The sequence below is a fragment of the Postia placenta genome (genome assembly GCF_002117355.1).
Source record: "Postia placenta MAD-698-R-SB12 unplaced genomic scaffold POSPLAscaffold_24, whole genome shotgun sequence".
NCBI classification, from domain to species: domain Eukaryota; kingdom Fungi; phylum Basidiomycota; class Agaricomycetes; order Polyporales; family Adustoporiaceae; genus Rhodonia; species Rhodonia placenta.
Genome location: NW_020169855.1, coordinates 53,735 through 76,753, shown reverse-complemented (window position 1 = coordinate 76,753; position 23,019 = coordinate 53,735). Strand labels below are relative to the sequence as shown.

The following is a 23,019-nucleotide window of genomic DNA, read 5'->3' as shown; positions in this document are numbered from 1 at the left end:
GGTACTTATAATAATTGAGCACGCGAAACACAGCCAGAGTGAACTGAATATGTGGTACGCAGACAGGGGATACTTATATCCGTCGTGGCGATGACCATGGTGCACTGTATTACAGATGAGTAGTAGACGCTCACGCAAAATCAATCATGGATCCCCGACGAAACCGGAGGGAGGCGGGGGTTTCGGTTGTTGATCTGTATGGGTGCTGTGCGCTGGATGATCTTGATTTTGTTTCCCGTCGACTCGAAAGAAATCCGATGTCTCCGGCGGCGTCGGCTACAGATTCTCACGCCACCCGGCCTCAAGTTGATCGCCAACGATTTGCTCCATCAGGCTCGAGCCTCAGGCGAGTGAAAGTAGCAATACTCGTTAAAAACCCAATGCGGCCTTCTCAATGCGGAACGATACTGAGGTGTTTAACAGTTAAATACGCACAGTAACTCCCCAGCGGGAATGTAGCTGAGGCTACATATGTCCATAAAGCAGCGTTCGAGTCCTGTATCACGAAGGAGAGTGCACTGTCAGAACGGCAATAAAACTGACTACTATTTTGATAATACTCTGCGTGCATCAGAGGGATCGTGATTGCAGCACATCGATTCAGGAAGAAGCTTCACCAATGAAACGCTGTGAAGGCCTCGAGGGCTTGAGAATGTCTTCAAATTCTAAATTCATAAATAGGCGTCACGTCGAGGTGGCCGCAGCAGGCGTCGCATGAGGTGGACCGTGGTCCAATCGATTTGGCGCTCGTTCCCAGACATGCTTCCCCGCACCCCGCAGAGATATGGAGTCTATACATCCTCAACTTACACGTGTACTGTTCACTACTAGTGAGTATTGATCCCTGGCGTCCGGTATACTACTAGCAATGATTCACAAACTCTGCCCAAGCCCTTGCAGAAACGCTCCAAGCTAAAAAAACTTCATCTTCGAAGGTCTAGTCAATGATTGGAAGCATAGTTAGAATGGTGGATCTCACATGCTCCTATTGCACGTACCTTACGCGGACGAACACAGCGACTAGTAGCAACGCAGGTGCCACGTAGTACGCCAAGATACGTATCCAGAGTGGACTGTTCTGCGTTCCCCAATGTGACCACGCGCCTCCAAGGTGAGTGGTCAAGAGTAGAAGTGGAAGGAGCAGATATCCAGACAACCTGTATGCGACGTCAAAAGTCATTTAGAAGAAAGAAACGTTGGGGGCGCACGTACCGATGATATTTCCACACGAGCTTTGCTCGTGGATTACCGCCGAATATCCGACCATTGAACCATACGCTCCCACCGCCAAGCAAGATCTGGACAACCATCCACCCGGTGGTGATGTATCCGAACAACTGAGGGGGGGGGAGGCAGAACCAGATGTGTGAGCGTTTATGCCCCGTGGTCGTTACAATAATGACTCACACCATGCCAACTCCTCGCATGGTGCGAGTGGTGGACCGTTTTGTTCAGCCATATAGTGAAGGTGCCGAGGAAGATCAGGGGAAAGGCTACGAAGAGGATGGCTACTTGATGTCGAGTCAAGCCTGCCGCCTTCGTTTCTGGATTTCTTGTAGGCTGCAATGTGAGTACGCCTAGATGTATACAAGTTACACGGATTCACATCTCAGCATATTAAACGAGATGATCCACTTACCATAAGATAATGCAAGTATAGACAGGGTCTCTAAGGTTGGGTGGAAGAAGAACCACCCCCGAGTGAGGGGCTCATTGCTGAACATGACTATCCATGTTGCCACTGCGATCGCCTGTCAAATTCCGATTATAGATCAGACTACGTCGAGATGTGTTGTTCCGTGCTACCTACACCTACGCTGACCTATGACCCATGTCAGTACGCCCTACATGAACAAAAGGGGCTCTGTAGACGCACGATCGCCATCCAGAGCGCAATATCGTCCCCCTTTCGACACTCTGGAGCCGTGTCGTGACCCACCAGCTCCTGCTTTGTCACGCCCTCTTCGACGTCAGCCTCATCTCCATTTGAAATCAAAGGTTGGTATTCGACATCCTGATGCTTGTCGACGCTCGCCGCGGTCGAGGTGGGCACTGGCAGCAGTGCGAAGGCCATGGGTAGTAGCTATCTGTATCAGATAAGATGCAACTTAAGGCTGATGGTGGTACGTCCAATCTCTTATATATACGCGGCTACGATAGCACGAGCGTTGATAGGGTGTCGCCGGACGACATGTGAAGTTGCCTAGAGGTGGCCAGAGGCTCGAAGTGCAGCGATGTCTCCGCCGGACCAGTCAAATGCAACTGATCTCGTTATGCTTGGCGGAGAGGGCGCCTATCCCATCCGGCACCGCCCGAAACAAATAATCCCGGTCCCGGTACCTCGGACTTAGTGGATCTGAGATCAACGAAGACACCAACTCAACGCGTATCTCAGTCGTGCCGCTGCTCATAAGGCTGACTTGATCTAAGTAGGTATCTCATCGTTATGATGGCACTGTCGGTAATCGACTGATAGGGCGTCAGAGCTTTGGGACAACTCAGTATGGGAGGTAAGTCACGGACTATTCAAACGATAGTTCGTAGTTGACTCGTCTGCTGTGTGAGATTTCCCTCAGTTCCGCGGGAATATGTGCGTGATCCTACAGTGCTTCCAAGCAAAGCACTTGTATCTGAATGAATTTTGCGTTCAGGTGAAAATCGTTACAATGCATGCGAGCTACGCATATTGTTACGCAAGGAAGTCTTGCGGGATAGTGATCATATACACTCGCACAAAGTCACAACCTCAAACTCAGGCTGCAAACATTCCTTGGAGATATGTTCCGCGCTGATGAGGAGAATGTCCGCAATTGTCCCTGGGCTACCTGTGAACTGCAGAGTAGCTTCCACCTGGTTTCCGTCGGCACGCTGCTGATGCTCTGCGTGAGTACCGTCTGAAAAAGCCAGAGTTTGTAGGTCATAGACTGTGGGGGACACTAACCTCTCCAAGCTGCAGCAGCTCCCTAGCGAAATGTTCGCTTAACTTCTTAAAACTATTGGAACCTCTCCTGCTCTTGACATTGAATTGCCTACTGCTATATTCTGCATTGGTCGGCCACTATGATCGCTACTGAGCTGGGAAAGCACAAGAAAGACAACTGTACATACATTAATACGCAACTTGATCTTATCCTTGTGCGTGCACATGCTCGCCCTAGTGTCCCACTGGGAGGATTTAGAAAGTGGCATTCCTCGGCCCCAGTAGACTCTATGCAAGCGTTGTTCAAGGGCCTTTGTCATTATGGCATGCCCATCTACATTCCGACACTAAATGCATTAAGCGTGGCCCACAAATAAAAGAATATCGAGAACATACTGGAAGTAAATAGCATGGGGTCCAGGACTGGCCATGCTTGAATCCGGCGGAATATCGGATGTCCCGCTCGGTACTACGCCTGCCCATCGAGAATGAGTACCTAGGCATGAGGGATCACTTGTTTGACTTGGGAAGGCCTGGAGCAAGGCTTGATGAACTAGAAACGACGAGGGGCTGACGATTTATATGCAGCTTCAAAGAGTAAGAGGCTAAGGATATCGACGATTGCGGTTGTTGATATGTCATACAATTCAATAAATTGCGATATCAGACTAATTAGATAAGGGCTGGGAGGGTTTATACCACACGCCTTATGAAAGTGAATTTCTAGATAGCCAGCACCTAGGAGACCTTACAGCAGTTAGTATTTCATATGCTTCCGAAAAAGGCAATATGTGTCCTGCTAATCGGATATCAATGGCACGCAGCCCGTGGTAGATATGACAACGTATGACTCTTCCGTGAGAGAAGAGTCAGAAGACTTTCTCCTGCTTCGTGCAAAAGATAGCTCATTGTAGAATATCTTGAAATTAAACTCTGCTATCGTGAGACGCACGTGCTCAGTTTACCTTTAGGGTAAATGCACTGACAGGATTAAGCCACAGGCGCCAGTGGAGGATGAGCTCAGAGCGTGCAGTTGGGTGGCTGCGATTTTGAGTGTGCTCACGGGACCTGTGACATACGGTGGCGGTCATCTCCGAGTCATGCGGTTATTTAATGCCATATAAGTCATGAGATTGAGTAGCAGGGAGGAAGCAGGGATATACAAGAGACAGGCAAAGCCAAGAATCTTACATAGTAAAATAAGCAGAGCAGCAGGATAAGAGAGCGTGGTAACAGCAAGAACGAAAGCAAGGATGGAGCGACAAATGAGATGCAAGGCTAGTCATGAACTATAAGACTGTTGCTGAATACATCTGGGGATACTCGGGGGAAGGGACCTATCGCGATAAGCGACTCTGTGAGCATAGACGGAAGTGAGTATGAAGGATTTGACGCACCCGCCCTTCTGCCATGAGCGCCCGTATTTTATCGGCGCGGGATGATTTCGAACTGCGCCTGAAGGCTGGAATGCGAGACGTGATCCACGCCCACTAGGACGATATCTTCAAATCGTATGTGATCTGGGCCTATCTTCCATTCATTATTCTCCGGGCCCCTGTTACCATGGACCTTATACGGGTTGTTAGACGCTTGCATGTGAAGCCGCGTAGAAAGCTGCTTACCTGGAAAAAGCGCTCCATTTCATGAGCTATGATGAACGCCAACTCCGCCCGGCTGATGAGTCCGTTCCTGATGCCGAACTGATTGCTTGGGAAATCAGGGTACGATGGCCACTGGAAGAAGCAGGCTTAAAAAGTACCCGACAAGTATGCTGCCATATGACACTTACATTCATGCGCAGCTGCGATTTGACACCCGGCAGACTTGGAAATGCCGGCTCGTTCATGCCCTCCATCCGGAACTCTTGAGCGAGACATGCACTCAGCAAAACACCTTGTGGCATTCCAGGGCGACGATACGAAATGGGTTCGTTCCCTCGGAAGTGTCCACGTTGAGACTTGTATGGTCGCTGTGGCACTGGTATCTGTCTGCGAGCCTAGTACAGACCGCTTCGTTCATGTGAATGGTGTAGCGTTCAGCACGATGGCTCACCGGTACAAGGGCATTGCCCATGCTTGTATAGCTGCTTACGCGAGCCAAGACAGGAACTGGATACCATGGGTGGCTTTGTTGGAGGTTGTACTCCCGGGTGGCAGCACTTCGAGAGGCTGAAGAGGAGGGCATCGAGGCTATAATAGAGAAGGGGGGGTGAAGAGAAAAGTATGACAAACGGTGTATGTCCGCGGCTGAGATCGACAGCACATAGAACACGGAAAAGCTTGTGAGACCTTTATAGGCCTCAGGAGGGCGGCGCATCATGGCGATGTCGCGCTATCGAGGTAGGCAGGTATCCGCAGTATCTCATTATCAGCTAGGGACGAGCATGTGCACGCCAAAGCCATGTGTATCGTGATGACGGTGAGGAGGAGGGTCTGCGAAGGGTATCATCACGAATATGGGACATCGGTGGATATCATGACAGTCGGCGGACAATTGCCGCTATTGCCTACATCAGGCAGGTCCAACCCCCGAGGTTTCACGCAAGACACGGGCAACGTTAAACCAGCCTGGCAAAGGCATGCTGTAATGGCGCAGCAGGACGACCCTTCTGACACGGCGAGTTGAGATCTGCGCCCGCCAGGCGCAGAATGTCGAGAACCCTATAGTGATAGACATTTAGACCCGGGATCGGCGGTGGAAGAGAATTGGTACCTCGCGTGCACTGGATATCGAGGCACATAATTGCCATGTCCTGTTGAAATCAAGGATATCTAATGGGTTCGGTATCATGATGCGAGCAACGAGAGGATCCATTGCGTCGCAGTTGTGCGTGCCTTCTGCGACGCACAACCGCATTTCAAAGCTTCACACAGGCTGTCGGGACTCCAGAGTGAAAATGACCCAGGCAAGACTTAACTATATCTTGGATATTACACTGTGCGTCAGTCAGTGTCTTAGAAAAGTCTCGCATGTAAGACGCTCGGATACGCACTGTATAGGTCAATATCTCTGCCCTAGTATACGCAGCAGTATGCATAGAACTTGCTAATCCGTCTAGGACTAGATATCACCGCGAGCGAAGCACAGATGAAACACTCGGAGATGTGTGAAGCCCATACAGCGGGTACGAATGGATTGGTCCGACGGGACTCAGATGTCTTTACACACAATGCGCTTTGGTCGAGCATCACAACAAGTGTGCTTTGGATAGGAAATCAGGAGCAAGCATCTGAGCGAGCGGTGACACACGCCGCGGCAGACGGCAGGACAAGGTTCCACGAGCAAAGATGGGGCAGACCTCCATATACTCTCTGGACCAAGCTGTGTAAAGAAACCGACGGGGCTAAAACGGGCTTCCATAGAATCCAGACAACTGGGAGACATGGCCATCGCTATCGGAAGCACCGCGCTGAAGACAGCTGCTGTGAATTCGACGTGCTAGACAGTGCGCTGCCATAGCATAGCACGCACCGCATTGTGGTCCGTGTAGGCTTCAGGGACGGACTCATCCTCGGATGTGTGCAGTTTCCAACGCCTAATCAGGCCAATGGATATACATGATAGCCATTGAAATCTACCGATTTGTTTCGAGGCCCCCCAATATTGCGGAGGGTGCCAGATTACACCACTGTCTCGCGCCTGCAGCGTGTCCGTCCTTCTCCATCCAGGGGCGTTCTTCGTGTGAAATCTTGAGGCACATTACCGCAATAACGAATTATCGAGATATCTGGCCTTCTGCGAGTAATCTGGGAGGAAGCTCGGCGTACATGGATATCCACAAGGACCAATACCATCGAGATCAAGCGGAGTGCGCGGAGAAGTTAGCGGGCGTGCGCGGACCTGGATCACGCCCAGAGCGGCACCGCCGGACCGCCCTTCCCCTCGGGGCCCCGTGGGGAAGCGCATGCGTCGCGCTCGACGACCTCCAGTCTCTCGACCACGATGAGGCCCACAGCCTATCTCCTTCAACGCCTCGTCTCTCAATCATCCTCGCGCCCGCGCAGCGTGAGCTTTATCGGTCTCGGCCGTATGGGCTCTGAGATGGCGTACAACCTCTTCTCGCGTACACTCGTCGAAAGCGGTGGCAGTGCGCACTTTGTCGTCTGCGATGCTCGCCAGGCTACTGCAGAGGCCTTCGTCTCGAACTTCACGCAGCAGTTTCCTGGGGCTCATGTGGATGTTGCCAGCACCCCCGCAGAGTGAGTAGTGCCCCTCCTGTGCAGTCGCGCGAGACGTGCGAACGTCGACACTGACAGGGCCCTCGTCGCTTCGCAGACCGTGATGACCATGCTACCATCATCGCCTCATGTACGCACCGTATACGCCGAGGCGAGCGGAGTCATTCCTGCTCTGCGCTCGCTCTCGGAAGAAGACGCTCAATCAACTATGTGCATCGATTCTACCACGCTGGACGTTGACGTCGCGCGGGGCATTGCAACAGACGTGCGTAAGGCCGGTGCTAGCGTTGTTGATGCACCGGTCTCTGGCGGCGTTGCGGGCGCCAAGGCTGGAACTTTGAGCTTCCTTGTTGGGGGGACGAAGGCGGCCTTCGACCGTGCGGAGCCGACGCTTGCGCACATGGGCAAGAAGATCATTCACTGCGGATCGTCAGGGGCAGGGCTCGCTGCGAAGATCTGCAACAACCTCGTGCTTGGCGTGCAGCAGATCGTGGTCGCAGAAGCCATGCTGCTGGGGCAGAAGCTGGGGCTGGAGGCACAGGTGCTCGCTGCGGTGATCAATAGCTCCACTGGCGCGTGCTGGGCGAGTTCGGTCAACAACCCTGTGCCGGCAGCCGTGCCGGACAGGTCTCCCCCATGTGAACGCGACTTCGAGGGGGGATTTGCAACGAGTCTCATGCTTAAGGTAAGCGGTTGTCCTGATTCACTAGTGACGATTCGGGAGGTTGACTCGTGGCTTCCAAGGACATGGGCCTTGCGAAAGATATTGCCGAGGCGATGAAAAGCCCACTACCTCTTGGTTCAGCCGCTGAAGAGATATACGCGGATGTGATTGAGGATGACCCTGAGCTTGCGAACAAGGACTTCTCGTCCGTATATCGCTATCTGCGTTTAGCTGCGAATCAGAAAGCGTGAGGTTGTCCCAATGCTCAACATGTACTATCATCGTTCCCTACGGATGCATATTCACAGCAAGGTACTTTCCGCTAGTAATGTCCGCCGGAGACGCCTTTTCCAGTGTCGTTGTTCTGCATTACTCGACTAGCAGCGCGCAATTCAAATACGAACTTCAAATGCGGATGCTGCAAACCATTGCTGCCTGTACACTATTCTACACCGTCTCAACATCGTGAGTATTTTCTGACACTCATGAAACGCTAATAGCCCCAGTCTCAAGTTTGGAAACTTGTACTGCCCACAGACAGGCCCACCCCTGCAAAAGATCGCGCGGAGTACGTCCCTTCTAATCTCCAATTACTGGCTAGATATGAAAGTAAATGTCTCGCACTCATTGCAACATTGTTTATACTTACATTGGGCATCGAATCCGTCGTCGACCGAAAGTCGTTCTCTGCTCCAGTCGGCTCACATCGTTTTGCAGGTTCTCTAGCGCTAACATCGTACGTCGGTGCTCTTCATCCATCCCATTGGGCCCGGATTGCAGGGTCTGCACTTTCTCAGTGAGACGCGCGATCTGCCTCTCCAGCTGGCTGCGTAGCTCTTTGCCTGCTGCTGTGCTTTTGACATCTAGTCTATCCTCGACCAGCTCAACCTGCATTCTCAGCGCCGTAGGATTGTTTCCTAGGAGTTGCATTACCACTTGCCGTGCAGATTCTTGATTGTTGTAGTGCCGAACCATCCGTGCGCCTTTGTCGATGGCATCCTTAAAAAAGACGGAGTTGCTAGCGAGCTCCTGCTCCCTTCGTGCTCCCATCTCGCCTGTGACCGCTTCCCACATCGTCGTAACGATGGAGACTACTCTCATCGGATTATCCCCACAGATCTTCGAGAACAGTCGAAAGCTCTCCCTGCCGATACCGCCTACTCGACGGTCAGAGATGCGATGCATATAAATCAGTCCGGAAAGGCGCTTGTTGTCCTGGTATCTGTGTGTGGGCTTGTATCAGCATTGAAGCCTTTGAATCCAAGAGAGTGCTTTCTCACGTGGCCTTCAGGTAAGCAGCAATCTCATTCAAGACATCCGCTTGCGATCGTGTCGTGTCATCAAAGCCTGGAGTGTCGATCATCACGACGTCCATCCCATTCAACCTGCAGGTGGCTGTCTGGATCTTGGTTGTGCAAGACTCAAGGCCTGAGCTGACGGCAAGTGCTGATCCGCAGACTAGGTTGATGAACTACGGTACGTAGTTAGTGCTAGCTCCCGCGCGAAGTTTCAACCTACTGATGTCCTCCCGACGCCAGTGGGTCCAGTGACTCTGTAAAGCAACGATGTCGGAGACCATTGGTATACATGCCATTGCTGCAATAAACATAGACATACGCAATGAACTCTGTGCTGATTAGGTCCGTCAACATCTGGCCTGAAGCGCATGCGACGGAAAAGAATGAAGTGAGGCTTTGTATCGTCTCCTCATGTACTCTCTGACAGGCCTGTATCTCTCGACCGCTGACTGGTAGACTATCTGTTCATCTTGCTACCGCGGTATCTACACTCGGGTTACGGCATCCATCTGAAGCTTATCCGCCCTGGATATGGCTTCTCGCACCAGAAGCGCATCGAGCACACCTATCCGGCGAATCGTCTTTGTGGTTCCACCTTGAGGTAACCTCGTGTTCAGTCTTGCTCCATCTGACTCCTCCCGTGTCTTAGGAAAGACATTCCGGGCCACTACTGCCGCAGCATATCAGGAACGCAAACATCACAAGAAGTACCCTCCATACAAGCCATCGACGCACAATAATGCTATGTACGCATGCGAGCAAACAACCTTTTGAAGCCGGACTTCAGCTTCGTCCAACGGTCTCCATCTCCCTCCAACCACTTCTCGAGTTGTGGTTCGAACGATTGCTGCAGCAGCAGCGCACGCAGGATAACAAAGACACCGTCTCGATCCCTATCCCCATTCAAGCTGCGGACATGGCTTTTGACCTCGGGATGTTTTTGAAAAAACTGGTTCAACGCTTCAGGAAGCGCGACGCCGTTGGAAATGTCATCTATAGCGTCCTGCGAATGTGTGACAGAGACTGTGCTCCCCGACAGTACGGCTTCTGCACCGGTCGAAGTCGCCATTTCCCCCGCGGCACTGTCACCCTGGGAGTCTCCTTTGTCGGCCACTGTCTCCCCGGTCTGTTCCACCCTGGAAGATGTGATTGCGACGAAAAGGCTGCTCATTTCCGTCTGCTTGTAGATCTCCTCCAGTGCCTGAAGCATATCCCGCAGTTCTTCAGTTAGTCGATCACCTTCACCCATGCTATACACCCAGATTACTCCCGCCAAGCTTTCAATGCGTCTGAAGGAGTGGCGTGATATGTAAGTAGTCAATATAGCGCCAGTCCTTATCTATTCACCTTTCTTGGAGCGTGTGAGCAATTTTCTTCTTGATACCTGCGACTGAAAGCTGGGGCCAATGGACCATTGTCCCACAAAATCCCGGAGTATCGATAATACAAAATTGAAGATTGTTTTCGTTGACATTATACACCTTGACATTTCGCTGATACGATCTGAGCCCCCGCATGCGATTTTGTTCGGCTTTTTTCGGAGCAACACCACGGGCAAGGTGAACGAGCTAGCGCCGTCTTCGCGTCAACAGTGATGACTTATAGAAAGGCATCAGTGTCCTTACTGTTGTCTTTCCGCTTTTCGCCAGACCAAGAACGCTGTTACCCAATGAGTACTGTGCAGAAGGCGCAATAGCTGGGACTGCATACAGAATACTATGCTTCTTGCGTTTAGGTGCAAAGAATCGCATCGCGAGTTGTATCAAGAGCACGAGGGATTAATATCCGAGTCGGAAATGAAGAAGGGTGAGGCTGCTTCGCTACTTCTTTGTGTAACGCGCTTACAGAAAACTTGGTTATATATGCGGTCGAGTTGATGCTGATGGGATTGAACTACATCAAGGAATGGAACAATATGGTGTATACCAGGATATCTGCCACCCAGCCACATCAGCCGCCTGTCGATAAGACACCTTCCATGAGCAGTGGACGCCGTCACGCTGCTACCTGACATTTCAAAGAACCGTGCGTGAGACTGCAGATAGTCATTCATGATCAAGGTAGCTCCTATTGACGCTAACACTACAGCTCGGCCCATGTATAGCGCGCGCTCAAAGAACTCAAAAAGTCCCTTCGCTGCATAAAAGCGCGATACGAGGAGAGAGTCTATGCGAGGCGATACTAAGTATCGGTATCCCGCTCAGCTGCTGCCTGAAGGCATATATATATGCACTTCGATGAATGCCGCTCACCATTATGAGGAGCTTTGCAATCGTCTGCCTATCCATATATTGTGAGTATTAGGATCATGTACATAGTCCTCCTACTCATGCTGTAGACGGTACTGTGAAGATTGATAGGTTGCACGGGATCTGGGAAGACCTCTGTCAGTGCCAGATCTGGTATCGAGCTGTATAATTTCGTGTTGAAATGTGCTGTAGTTCGTCAATCTTGCTGCAGGGTCTGGCCTCAAGACGGCATCAGGTCCACATTCAGCCACACATCAGATACAGCCCTCCGATACAATATATATTGAGGGCTCATGCATTACTATAGTCGATACCCCAGGACTCGACGACACAACGATGACGAGCAATGAAGCGTTTGGTATACTTGTGGATTTCTTGATTCGTCAGTGCGTCATACCCCTACACGTATCTTCTCGCCTGACCTTTTTCTAACTATCCCAGATTTGACAAGAATGAACCCTTTCATGGCGTTATCTTAATGCACCGCATCTCCGATAACAGGATCGGAACGTCCACGCGGCAGCACTTCCGAGTGTTCCAGGAGCTGTGCGGACATGATGCGCTCAGGAGCTGTGCGGTCGTTTTCAATATGTGGGATACAGTCAGATCTGACATCCGTAATGCGCGCGAGGCAGAGCTCTGTCACAGAGACGTCTTCTTGGGCCGCGCTGTCTCCTCTGGGGCTCACGTCTTCCATCACGACAATACCGAGGAGTCCGCCCGCAAGATTCTGAGGCACTTCGCAAAGAGAGACCCGATAACATTATTGCTTCAGCACGAGCTTCTCATGCACCCGTACAACACAAGCGTACGATTGGCCTTACTGGGCGACAGAATCAAATCACCCCGAGGAGGCGTGGCGGCGCGATGCAGCACAATCAGGACACCGGGACAGAAAGAAGGGGAGACAGGTCGGCATTTGCGGCCTTCATGGTGGGCAATGTTTTGTAATCCCATATGGAATAATGTCTTTCCCTGGTTGGCTGGGACTATGAGGCGCTGGACGGAAAGTCGGATATGAGGTACGTGTTTCCCAGATGCGAAAAGGAAAGTCCCCTGTGACCGACCGCTTCACTAGAAATTCACACAGAGCCCGATTATCGCGCGGCGCGAACACACAACCACATCCACCTCGCTACTGGAAATCGCGGATCCTTCACAGCATGGCCTCATTATCAGATTCCAAATGCCACGGCGTCAGCAGTACACGTGTGGTTGTTATACATACTTTCTTCATATTCCGACGAAATCTTTGCGGCCGGAGTTGTACCAGCAATGAAAGTGGTTGTACATTTTAGATACATCGTGCTTAGCTCTCCGAAGGAAAGAGCGGGTGTGTGGATATACACACGCAGAACAATGCGTAGGTAGCGCGCTACCGGGAGTGCAAAAGGTCGTCCACAAGCCAGATACATGAATGTCTTAGCCAGGTCCTGGTAGTCGATGGCGGCCAGAAGCGTTTCGGTTTCCCGCTGTATCCGAGCCGTTAATCATCCAAACTCTTCGCATCCATGCATACACTGTAAGTATGTTCCGCGCGCGCTGTCCCTCGCATCACAGAGCACATGATGGAACGATCTGCCAAGTGGTCAGGGTATGTGACAGGAGCACGCAAACGAGCGGCAAAACGTCCGATGGCGATGGAAGCAGACTTCGAAGCGCAGGGGTTGTTTTGCCAGTCGCGAAGGCTTGAGCTGTCATGAAAGAAATGGCCCCAGCAGAACTGGGAGATCAGTTTCCATGGACAGACCATGGTGGAGCAATTCCTCCATGTCCTCAAGTTCGCATAGAAGGGCTGCGGCATAGCAATAGTAGATGATGTAGTGGAAAGATTTCGTCACCGTTGCAATTATAGCATGTGATAAATAGCATGCCGCAGCGGCTCGGAGGAATATGCAAAGCAGATTTTGTACCAAATGGGGACCCCACACGTCGATGGCTGAGCTCAATTTTGGGCGTGAGTGGGTCCCGGAAAATTAAGGACGCCTTTGACAACACTGGCGTCGCAAGGGTTACTCACTGACATTGAACTTCTTTCTACCGGTCCCTTGTATCCACCTCAAGGGTAATCAGAGAGCTTCGCTCAAGATTTCACTTGCACCAACAATGAAACACTATGATTGAAATAAGGTGATTTTATGACCCGGCATTGACGCGCTGGAACTGCTGCCAATGCTGCCGAAAACCGGAGCAATGCGAACCTGCGGATCCAGAATACACGAGTCAAGAAATTGGAGGCGGCAACACTAGGAACGGTCCAGATAAAGAGACGGGCTTTGACCAAGATTCAACTATGAGCTGACTCCCAATGATAAATTCGAGAATATCGAGATCGGAGTGATACCGGAGTTGATCGACGCCGCTTGCCAACTCCGCCGTGGCCGTGGCGGCGGGTTATCACGACAATAATTGGTCCCACACTGGTACCACGATGGCACAGTCCCGAGCGGTGAACATTGTATAGAGGAGTTAAGGTACGTCTCAGAGAGCACATACATGAAACTGTTTTGCCGGGATGGGGAGACGAGCGTCAGCGAGATGGAATGACACAGAGCACAGGAGCGGTTCGAATGCGGCTGTACTATGTGGTTCAATCAGATATTTGTGACACTTATCATAACTCACTAGTAGCCCTGGTGTAAACCCTGGTTTCTTTCTCTCTCCCTCTCTTTTCCCGCATGTGGCCCCGCTTATCTCTTGGCTATGGCCTTTTTCGAAACTCACGTTGGAGGTCACACTCAGTCATTCAGAACTTCAGGACAAGGGTCAGAGGAGAATATTTCAGACTGTATTTCTCGACATGGAGGTGTCTGCATTACAACGCTAAGTCTCCGGCATAGGTCGTTGGTCGAGTTTGAACGGAGTGCGCTCCTCTGAGTCGACAGGGGTGAGTGTTCAGCAATGATATACTCTGTACGATCTGATTGAAGTCCCTTCATCGCTTTCATATATCATGTGTAGACAAACAGGAAAATTGAGGAGATGCAAGCAGATAGATATTGAAGACACGCCGATTTGAATTACCGGCGCAGGAAGATCAAGGCGGAGAGATGACTCTAAACACGATGAGATCGAGAACGATGGAGCCTCTGCTGACAAATTTTAGACTACACAGACCGAGATCATCAATTGTGGTCGTGCTTGTGCCATGTATACCGTCTACCCCCACTGGGTTATGCCACTACAGATATCGATGATGTGAGTGGCCATCGATGGATCCGAGAACAAGACACTGACTGAGATGATTTCCCGCAAGCAATCGTCGACCTTTCTTACCAGTCCTTCTTTTGTGACCTTGGATGGAATGTTCAGCTGCTTGGAGGCGAAATAGTATTTGAGAGGTGCCGAGGAGTCTGCACACTGTGACAGCACAGTCACTTCGATTGTTGACTGATTGCATAGGAGTAGTCTGACCTTCATTCGGAAGGATGGCTTGAAACCATTCTCGTTCCCCCAAGGTTGCACATCCTTATCAGACATTCTGTCTATGGCTGTGCTCAAGTTCTTGCCAAGCCGAATGTAGTCAGCTTGCCCCGAAGAAAACGTCACAGGATCTGGGAATTTGGGCCGTCCGATACCATTGTCGTAGGCATCCTGCATCGTACGTTGCACACTCTAAATACGACTTGGTGATTGATTACCACATAGAGATGGCTGAACAGACACTAACCTCATGCTGTCTGTCAGACTCGGAGTAGCTCTCCAGCGGGATATCCTCTGGCTTCTCATCCTCATAAAACGTGTCTCCGACATCCATAGCACCATCATGTGGGTCGACGATGAGATCGCCCTCCATGGCTCTGTTTGCCGATCGCCGTTCTGGATCCAAAGCCCCCTCGAGCGAGCTATACGCACTGATTGCTTCCTGTGGGACGGGAGTATGAATGGCCGAGGTAAATTTGATAGGTTCGTGTTCTCCCAGATCACGGCCATGGTTGTGGTTATCCTGTGCAACGTCTACCAAACGCAAGCCGAGCGAGTACTCCAGTGATGACGGGGAAGCGCCGTCTGAGGAAAGAAGAGCTGTGAGGAAGCAATGTTCAGCGCAGCTCGCACTGAAGGTGAGTGAGAGTGGAGTTGTTACGTCGGACATCACTGGTGGAGTCACTGACCTTGTCTGCTTAGCTTTAAATATTCGCGCTGTGTCGGTATTCTTGGAATAATTGCAGACCATATCGTGCGTACTGTGAGGACAACATTAAAGCAGGAACGCAAAGAGAATATCCAATGTTTTTGGTCGAATCAATAGAGAGTTGGCTAGATGCGCCTGTTGTGGCCCATACTGTCCAGGAGCGAATTACCAACGGCATTGTACAAGCGCTGGTACATCATCGAGAATTGAGAGGGCTAGCAGGATATCTAACGGCGCGGTGTGCATTTGATTTTCGATCTGTCTGTCTTCTCGGGTAACAGCATTGTGAGCACATACAGTGATGAGCAGAGTGTTATGCAGAGTCAGGGGCGCGATCCTAACAGACAGTCTACCTAGCAGAGTCAGATATCTGGTTGTTTGAGTACATGCACTCACCCAAATCTCAATTGAGTATCGATCGAGTCCAAGGCGGATCAGATTGAAATGTTCCACGCACGAGAAGGCGCCGCTGTTAATTGAGGACGGCGATACTAGCGTGCTGTCAAGACGGCAGACCATGTATGCGCACACATTTTGGAATAACCTAATAGGCTTGCCAGGAATTATCCAGTTGCTCAGCATCCATGGCCATAGAAAGTGTCTGATATCTAGATGAATGGGGCCGTCATACTGTTACGGTTCTTTCATTTCGGACGCACTACTTCAGACCACGGAACCCTATCTCTATTTAGTTACCATATGCACCTTATGTCTTCTCATGTCTATCTCGGACCTTACCTATGTCACAGATATGTTCTCTCATGTAACATGTAGTTACTCATGCAGTTTGTACAATATATAAGCAGGCTGAAGCTGAGGGCAATCCTCAGTCTTCAGTTGGCACTTCAAAGCTCAATTCTAGCCATGTCACATACCTGCCATTCTTAGCAAACGAGGATCATCACGAGATGACGCCATCAAAAACACGTAGTGATCATTTGGGGTATGACGAGATTTCATTCACACGCGTTTTCAGCTGTAATCAGATTCTTTGAGTTCGTGTCACCTGGCAGTTCGTGCTATAAGCGTCCTTCTAGATATCCACTCATAGCGATATCCACTCGTAGCGCCCTAAACACGGGTAGTGATGTTCAGGGCCAGGCTTGGGCCCAAAGCCCTACTTTGGGCCGGGCTTTTGGCGGCTCGGCCGGGCTGGGCCCTGCCGGCTTGGGCCTCAAAGCCCGGCCGTGGACAACACTAAACACGGGGAACGCCACATCAGCCGGAACCTCTATGACGGGATTGGAAAGGGATACGGACGTCCAGCGCATGAAAAGCAAACAGGAGTAAGTTGCCTTCAGAATAGTATCACACAGTGATGCGGACAGACCTCAAGTCTACAGGACGCAGGAGTGTCTGGAAAGGAAAGCAAGAGTGTTATCGTATATGTACCATCTTTTATAACCTGGTAATATGTGATTTGATATCGCGGTGCTAGCGGATAACACGAATGACATCTGATAGAAAGTGGGTTAGCCGCTTGTGATGTACCTCCTGGACGCATGCCATCTAGACACCTGGTATGATACCTTTGCGGGCGATGTTCACGTATCGCGCGTGTTTCAAGTTGCGCAGGCGCAAGCCATGATACCGGCGGAAATTAATGAGTCCTGCCCATCCGTATACGCAGGTACCGCCTTCAACCGCCGCTAAAATGCCTATACAGCTGCTGATAAGACATACCTGTCTTGCGACCGCCGTGAGCAACGGTCAAGCGCGAGCCAGGGATTGAGGCGGCGCTTGCTGTTCCGAGCCGTCGTTATATGTCACCGCCAAAATGAGTTGCCCCCAAACAATTTCATTAGGGTGTCGCTAATCACAGGAATATCTGTAAACTCAGAATCATATTCACTCAGCGATAGTGGGTAACGCATGAACTTTGGAGGAAAGTCTACCGCTGACTCCAGTATATGTCTTTGTGTTTAGCGCGGAACACAAAACGGTTTTCAGATGAATCACCGGAACTATGCATGCACTTCGTCGAGAGTCTGCAAGCAGTAGGCAGAACACAGCAAACGAATACGTTTGTCTGGGCTGAAAACGGGCGACAGACAGCTTAAGATCACGTGATGTGGTAAAATGTGTATGCGGCCTTACGTACAGGAATGTCCGAAGCATTGATGAGACGTGGCGACTTCCCGAACTACTCGCATATCTTGATAGAATTCCAAGCTAGCCACTGCTTACTCGAGCGAACCGACACCAGTACGGTACTGGATCATTCTGTACTGTATCGTAGACCATCAACGTTCTGCAAACAGTATATATTCTCACGAGACTACCCTGCAGCCAGTCACACGCCTTCTGTGCTCGTAGCTCGATTTTTCCGACCGCGATGAAGTGCGTTTCGCCTCCCCAAGATTTGTCTCAAAACTTGCCCCACACTCGCGCAGCATGGGCTTTATCAGCTCTACATTGCTTACAACTCCTGCTTGTGCACGCTTGGCGAGAGCGGCTGCTGTGCTCCCTTCATCGTCCGCGACGTCTGTCTGGCTGTTGCGGTAACCTGTATCTTGAACTTCGTGCAACATGTCTCTAAAGTACACGCTGGTTTCTCAAGTATCGCGATTGAGTGACACTAGGCGAAATCTCCGATGACGTGGAGGGGGCAAAATGAGCATTAGTGCGTTACACCATGCTATTTGCGGCGACAACCCTTGACCTGTGTCGCCCATTCATTCAGTAGCGGCGCCCAGCGCCTGCCCGTGAATGGTCCTTGCGCTCGTCCCCGATGCCGTACGGCGCTAGACGTATGTGATCAGACAGGTCAAGGATATTCCTCATTTACCTGGGTGTACTGCCACCACATGCGAGCTGCCGACACGCTGGAATGAGTCTCTTGGCTGATGATCCTCCTCTCGCGCTCCTATCTCCTCAAATACCTTTTGACTCATTGCTGTCAGGATGTCCGCATAGTATTGTCCCCACGCACCTTCAAAACGATCTTGAATTCCACCTCATAATACCTCCAAACCAATCATCCAAAATTTGGTGCGTGCATATCAGGCTGGCGAGCTTCTTTATCAAACGATAATACTATTTTCGCCAGCACTGATTTCATCGCATTATAGATGCCTTTTTGATGTGACCTTCGGGCCTTTTGCGATATATTTGAAGATATCTGCTGATACATGCCGCAAATGGCCGAAATGAAGACTGTTGATCGCCACAATTACTTACCTGTCGAATTCACCAGGTATCACTTCCAAGGGGTCGGCACAACCGTATGTTATGCAATCACTGTCATTCGCCAATTGTGTGACTTCTTATTTCCCGGAGAACTGACCGCTTCCTAGCCTCGGCAGGATCCGCTCCTTTGTAAAGTCGAGCTTCGATCTCGAAAGATGACTCTATTGTAGAGCATACACCATGAGTTCGCGAGTCAGCATTATTGCCAACGTGCTGCCACGTTTATGTACATGTTGCACCACGTTTTGAATGTACCTCACTAATGTCTACAAACAGGTGCCTGTTGTCACCTTAGCGGCACGTGAGATCAATATCGCAGAGCGTTGACTGACCTTAACGGTCACAAAGAGCTTGAGCAGGCTAAAATCAATTCAGATGGGCATTTGACCTCCGCTGTATCTATGTCCACCATGAGGCATCCTCACGATCTGCGCGTGTTTCGCATGCTGATGCTTTCATTTCAAAAATGAATACGGTTAGGCGCGTATATTGCATCAGGGATCCCCTAGGCTACCCTAAGCAAAAATGTCAGCAGAACGCAAGATCTTTCCCGTCTACAGTTTTGGTAGATGGCAGTACATACAGTATATATTTGTAGACCCGAGGCACGCGGCATGATGAGGGCCCAGCGTTTGCTTCCGCGTGATACTCTATCCGGTGGAATTACTTCTGTTATCCGTTGCTCCACTGACGCCTCTGTTGGAGGATATGGTGGAATGAGCCGTAGTATGGCTTCCAATGAGATCATATAGAAGCACAAAATATGAATTGCAGAAGCTCGTTGGTACTTCAGAGGGGCGACACGCACTGCGACTCAGTCGCGAAACTTCTGAAAGCTTATCAATTCATCCAGGCAAATTACATTGTTGGTGATTACCGTGCACGATTACGTATAGATCCCTGAGTTTGCAGCATGCCAGGCGTGGTTTATCGGGTGTCAATGCACGAGAAGAAGTAATAAGGCTAGACACTGACGCTATGGAACACGTTACTACCCGGTGTCTGGCGATTCCACGACTCCTGGCAGCCTAATCGTAGATCTCTGCCGATCCTGCCACCTGCTGCCGCGCGATTGAAGATTTGAAGATTAACGTGACGTAGAGGACGATCGCTGATCAAAATGGGTGCGGCGGGCTACGAATTCGACATGTTCACGGAGTTAGTTGGAGCTGCTGTTATCAACTTTCATATTAGTACAATTCGACGTATGCAGACATTGATTGTGCATCTCACGACGTACCTTCAGGCTCCATGCCCTCTCTGCGGACGTGTCCTCGCCAAAGAAGCCGAGTGGTTCAAACAAGGTTATTGCGTGGTGCCGGCACGTTGCAGTGGCACACTGGCTCATTGGCATACAACGGGGTGTGTAGGTCGGGGAGAATGGCGCTATGGCATGCGCTGAGGGCATAGCAGCCCTACAAGAAACTCCGACTGGATCTAATCTCCATGCCGCCATCACGGGAGTCGGGTTGTCGACCTGATCGGGCTTCAGATTCGATAGAAATGATCTCCGTCTCCTGTGTGCTCAGCAACGCACGCATGTTCTAGAGTCCACAAACGTCGTATCGCGTAGAAACAGACTGAAATTTACGCACCCCGCTACTATTCCACGGCATGTCTATCCTTAGTCCTAACGCAGTATCCAAAGTCAATCTTGCTGATGTTCACGAACGATGCATGCCCCAGATACCGAATGGATACAGCACTGGGTCGTCAGAGAGATCCAACACTTCCAGTCCAGTGGCAGAGTGGATATAGCTGACTTCGAGACTTAGTCACCAGAGAACGGTGACCACGCTGGAGGCTTTTGCACTTTACTGAAGGACGCGCGCGCCAGGCGATGCATTGCAGTGTCGCCATTACGGCAGTGTACAAGAATGCTTGAGCAAAGCAGGACGTTGACAGACTGCATGCTTGCGGACGAATAAGGAGCAGCTTACGCGGCTCCGCCCCATGGCTATTCTAATGGCGCTTGTGTGTGGTCTGATCAGTCTAAAAAGCGGTTCGCATACGCGTTCTCCCTTCTCCTTCACACCCTACACACTCTACTCCGAGCGAATGTATCTATAGCTGATGTCCGTATAGTGTCGCCTTTGCGCTAGCGAGGCGAGACTCGTGCAATTTCAACGTCGGCGGCAATAGTCAGCACGATCCTCACTCGGATGGATCTTAGAGTGCCGTCAAGGCCGGGAGACACTCAAGTTACGGATGCGCCATTTTATGTATCCAATGAAGAAAGAGGGGATTAGAACAGAATGGTACGTGGCCAGCTCCAGATGAGTCGGCGAGGGTAGCTCAGTCTACGAAGTCAATCCGTAATCATATCCCGCGAGTCATGAGGGACCGCAATACAAGATAATACATATTGTGAGTGTTTCCTGCGTATCGCAGTAAACGCGGACGAGCTAACTTTGATTATATATAATTAAGTAAAAGGTTGCGTAGGGTCTTGAAATAAGCCGATGGGTATCGATTCCGTCCTGAATCACGACCAACGAGATGGAAATGAGGCGATGGTGAGAGTTTTTGTAGAACTCAACACGGAGATCCTCATCTGAAGACCACGATGTCGGCCACAAGGGTGCCCGAACTGACGTATCGGACGGAGCGGAGGCCAATGTGGTCGTTCGTGATATAGCCGTCGCCAACCCTCCAGGCTGCGTTGGCGAATGTTTCCGGGTGCGCGCGCTGTCAGACCTCGTCAATTCTACAGGCGCTTCGCGGAAACAAGTCGTTTACTGACTTCGATAAACTCGCCTATCCACTCGTTGATCTTCCGAGCCAGCTCAGCTTTAGTGATCCCTTTGGGAATATTGCGCTGCGTGCTGAACGGGGAGTACTTGCAGTCGCCCGTAGGGTCTTGCCACTGTAGAGAGCCGCTCAGTCTTGATAGTCAGGAGAAAGGTAAAGCAGCCTACATTTATGCGAAATGACGGCTTATGGTGTTCATTCATATCCCCCCAGGCCCGTGAATTCCCATCCAACATGAATTGGATCCCCTCTAGGAGGTACTTGCCGAGGGGCAGGAAATCAAGGGTGCCCACACAATAGTCGACTGCGGTGGGCGATCTTGCCACTCCTCCTCCATCGCGGTACTTGTACTGAACCACAGGCTCGTATCGCTGTTAAAGTTGTCAGTGAGCTGCTGCTTCCAAACGCATTACTTGGCTAAAAGAAAACTGACCTGGAAGGGACCCCCCACAGGCTCCGCTGACTCGTTGCCCGACATGTATGAACATGTCTGATCGCTTGGTGCAACGGAGAGCGTTGCTTCCTCGAACGGCAAGATACCCTCCGGAGAGGCCTCCTGTACGTGCGGCGATCCGAGTGCACCAGCGAGGGCGGAAAATTCGCTTAAGATGGTGCCCTGCCACAACGACGGATAGGGACCCCCCACAAGGCTCGCTGACTCGTCGTTTGGCATGTCTGAACATGTCTGATCGCTTGGTGCAGGGGAAACCGCTCCTTCCTCGACCAGCGAGATATCCTCCAGAGAGGCTTGCGGCGATCCGAGTGCCTCACTAAGGGTGGAGTATCGGCTTAGGCACTCAGGTGGGATGGGCTGCTGACACAAGAACTGATAGGGAAAGCCAACGGCGGCAACGTCTCCGGCGGCGGGTGTGTGCCCGGGATGCGGCTGTTCGAAGTCCATAGCGTCCAAGGGGCTGCAGGCAAGTAGTGCTTTGACAATATCGGTAGTGTTGTGCATCTCAGAGTACGGGTGGCATACGAAAGGCACTGCGCCTCCTCAGCCTTTTGTACCCTTGCATCGCTTTCAGTTCACCGCAAGAACACACTGTGGGCAGAGGGATGGATATCCTGGCGTGTGCGTCGCGTTCTGTGTAACTCGTCCGTGGGCGATGCCTCAGTGGGCGGCGTTTATTAAGGAGCTGATCCGGTAACGCTGGGCTCGATCTCGCGTCGGATTGGGCAGCGTATACGCATTCTTTGTGTATCAACCTCGCTAGTGGATAGTAGCATCATGTCTGTCGTCGGGATTTACTGATATCCAAGGGGTCCGGGGAGGTGGGCAGCAGCGAAGAAAGCCGCGTGGATCTATAGACAATGATCTCGATGTTTGCGGAAAACCTACCACCAACCGTGGACAGTTGTCACAGGATACACGATATCCACGGACTGAGGGCCGGCGGGATGAGCTTTGAAATTAGATTCAGGCATAAAAGAATAGTTAAACCTTGAAGAGTCTTATCACTGTAATGGATATCTAGAGGAATCATCAGTATGCGACTCTTATGGCACATACATACAGACATGAGGCACAGTGTACTTCAGGCTACACCACCGGCGCGATTTCTGGATATCTATGCGTCGAGACCGCGCCGCGTGGGCTATACGTGAACACTGTTGGGCCCACATTGGCGTACAGGA

At 51.0% G+C, this 23,019-nt stretch overlaps 10 protein-coding genes across 10 annotated transcripts; 3 read left to right on the top strand and 7 right to left on the bottom strand.

Moving 5' to 3' along the window:
• Positions 1-775: 775 nt before the first annotated feature.
• On the bottom strand, positions 776-2,232 carry POSPLADRAFT_1175296 (hypothetical protein). Its single transcript, XM_024488339.1, has 7 exons — positions 1,877-2,232; positions 1,811-1,822; positions 1,640-1,751; positions 1,408-1,577; positions 1,213-1,337; positions 999-1,157; positions 776-937 (listed from the first exon to the last, which is right to left on the bottom strand). The coding sequence occupies exons 1-7, from the start codon at positions 2,072-2,074 to the stop codon at positions 913-915; spliced, it is 801 nt and encodes a 266-aa protein (XP_024333031.1). The 5' UTR covers positions 2,075-2,232; the 3' UTR covers positions 776-912.
• A 2,113-nt stretch (positions 2,233-4,345) lies between these two features.
• On the bottom strand, positions 4,346-5,104 carry POSPLADRAFT_1160494 (hypothetical protein; the record flags this gene model as incomplete). Its single annotated transcript, XM_024487554.1, has 3 exons — positions 4,346-4,534; positions 4,710-4,889; positions 4,973-5,104. 3 exons carry the CDS (start codon positions 5,102-5,104, stop codon positions 4,346-4,348), a joined length of 501 nt encoding a protein of 166 aa, XP_024333030.1.
• A 1,786-nt stretch (positions 5,105-6,890) lies between these two features.
• POSPLADRAFT_1068163 (hypothetical protein) lies at positions 6,891-8,184 on the top strand. The gene is made up of 3 exons (XM_024482275.1): positions 6,891-7,119; positions 7,177-7,783; positions 7,843-8,184. Exons 1-3 carry the CDS (start codon positions 6,950-6,952, stop codon positions 8,011-8,013), a joined length of 948 nt encoding a protein of 315 aa, XP_024333029.1. The 5' UTR covers positions 6,891-6,949; the 3' UTR covers positions 8,014-8,184.
• A 223-nt stretch (positions 8,185-8,407) lies between these two features.
• On the bottom strand, positions 8,408-9,430 carry POSPLADRAFT_1160646 (hypothetical protein; the record flags this gene model as incomplete). The annotated part of the gene is made up of 3 exons (XM_024487575.1): positions 8,408-8,984; positions 9,043-9,233; positions 9,281-9,430. The coding sequence occupies 3 exons, from the start codon at positions 9,428-9,430 to the stop codon at positions 8,408-8,410; spliced, it is 918 nt and encodes a 305-aa protein (XP_024333028.1).
• A 372-nt stretch (positions 9,431-9,802) lies between these two features.
• Positions 9,803-10,309, bottom strand: POSPLADRAFT_1062720 (hypothetical protein; the record flags this gene model as incomplete). The annotated part of the gene is made up of 1 exon (XM_024481552.1): positions 9,803-10,309. The coding sequence occupies one exon, from the start codon at positions 10,307-10,309 to the stop codon at positions 9,803-9,805; it is 507 nt and encodes a 168-aa protein (XP_024333027.1).
• Positions 10,310-11,316: 1,007 nt separating this feature from the next.
• Positions 11,317-12,799, top strand: POSPLADRAFT_1160277 (hypothetical protein; the record flags this gene model as incomplete). Its single annotated transcript, XM_024487523.1, has 6 exons — positions 11,317-11,353; positions 11,399-11,446; positions 11,521-11,695; positions 11,751-12,220; positions 12,400-12,512; positions 12,677-12,799. 6 exons carry the CDS (start codon positions 11,317-11,319, stop codon positions 12,797-12,799), a joined length of 966 nt encoding a protein of 321 aa, XP_024333026.1.
• Positions 12,800-14,468: 1,669 nt separating this feature from the next.
• Positions 14,469-15,105, bottom strand: POSPLADRAFT_1050760 (hypothetical protein; the record flags this gene model as incomplete). Its single annotated transcript, XM_024480058.1, has 3 exons — positions 14,469-14,669; positions 14,724-14,903; positions 14,980-15,105. The coding sequence occupies 3 exons, from the start codon at positions 15,103-15,105 to the stop codon at positions 14,469-14,471; spliced, it is 507 nt and encodes a 168-aa protein (XP_024333025.1).
• Positions 15,106-17,711: 2,606 nt separating this feature from the next.
• On the bottom strand, positions 17,712-17,972 carry POSPLADRAFT_1050759 (hypothetical protein; the record flags this gene model as incomplete). Its single annotated transcript, XM_024480057.1, has 1 exon — positions 17,712-17,972. One exon carries the CDS (start codon positions 17,970-17,972, stop codon positions 17,712-17,714), a length of 261 nt encoding a protein of 86 aa, XP_024333024.1.
• A 443-nt stretch (positions 17,973-18,415) lies between these two features.
• Positions 18,416-18,976, top strand: POSPLADRAFT_1041994 (hypothetical protein). The gene has a single exon (XM_024478012.1). It carries the CDS (start codon positions 18,573-18,575, stop codon positions 18,735-18,737), a length of 165 nt encoding a protein of 54 aa, XP_024333023.1. The 5' UTR covers positions 18,416-18,572; the 3' UTR covers positions 18,738-18,976.
• A 2,204-nt stretch (positions 18,977-21,180) lies between these two features.
• POSPLADRAFT_1062718 (hypothetical protein) lies at positions 21,181-22,282 on the bottom strand (the record flags this gene model as incomplete). The annotated part of the gene is made up of 4 exons (XM_024481551.1): positions 21,181-21,318; positions 21,374-21,496; positions 21,549-21,752; positions 21,815-22,282. 4 exons carry the CDS (start codon positions 22,280-22,282, stop codon positions 21,181-21,183), a joined length of 933 nt encoding a protein of 310 aa, XP_024333022.1.
• Between the last annotated feature and the right edge of the window lie 737 nt (positions 22,283-23,019).

Bases quoted from the DNA above. Each gene is read 5' to 3' on its own strand.
- POSPLADRAFT_1175296 (XM_024488339.1), bottom strand. From the start codon at position 2,074: ATGGCCTTCGCACTGCTGCCAGTGCCCACCTCGACCGCGGCGAGCGTC. The intron at 1,578-1,639 runs GTAAGTGGATCA...GTATACATCTAG, and splicing joins TATACTTGCATTATCTTATG to GCGTACTCACATTGCAGCCT. The intron at 1,338-1,407 runs GTGAGTCATTAT...CCCCCCCCTCAG, and splicing joins ATGCGAGGAGTTGGCATGGT to TTGTTCGGATACATCACCAC.
- POSPLADRAFT_1068163 (XM_024482275.1), top strand. From the start codon at position 6,950: ATGGGCTCTGAGATGGCGTACAACCTCTTCTCGCGTACACTCGTCGAA. The intron at 7,120-7,176 runs GTGAGTAGTGCC...CGACACTGACAG, and splicing joins GTTGCCAGCACCCCCGCAGA to GGCCCTCGTCGCTTCGCAGA. The intron at 7,784-7,842 runs GTAAGCGGTTGT...GTGGCTTCCAAG, and splicing joins CAACGAGTCTCATGCTTAAG to GACATGGGCCTTGCGAAAGA.
- POSPLADRAFT_1041994 (XM_024478012.1), top strand. From the start codon at position 18,573: ATGCCGCAAATGGCCGAAATGAAGACTGTTGATCGCCACAATTACTTA.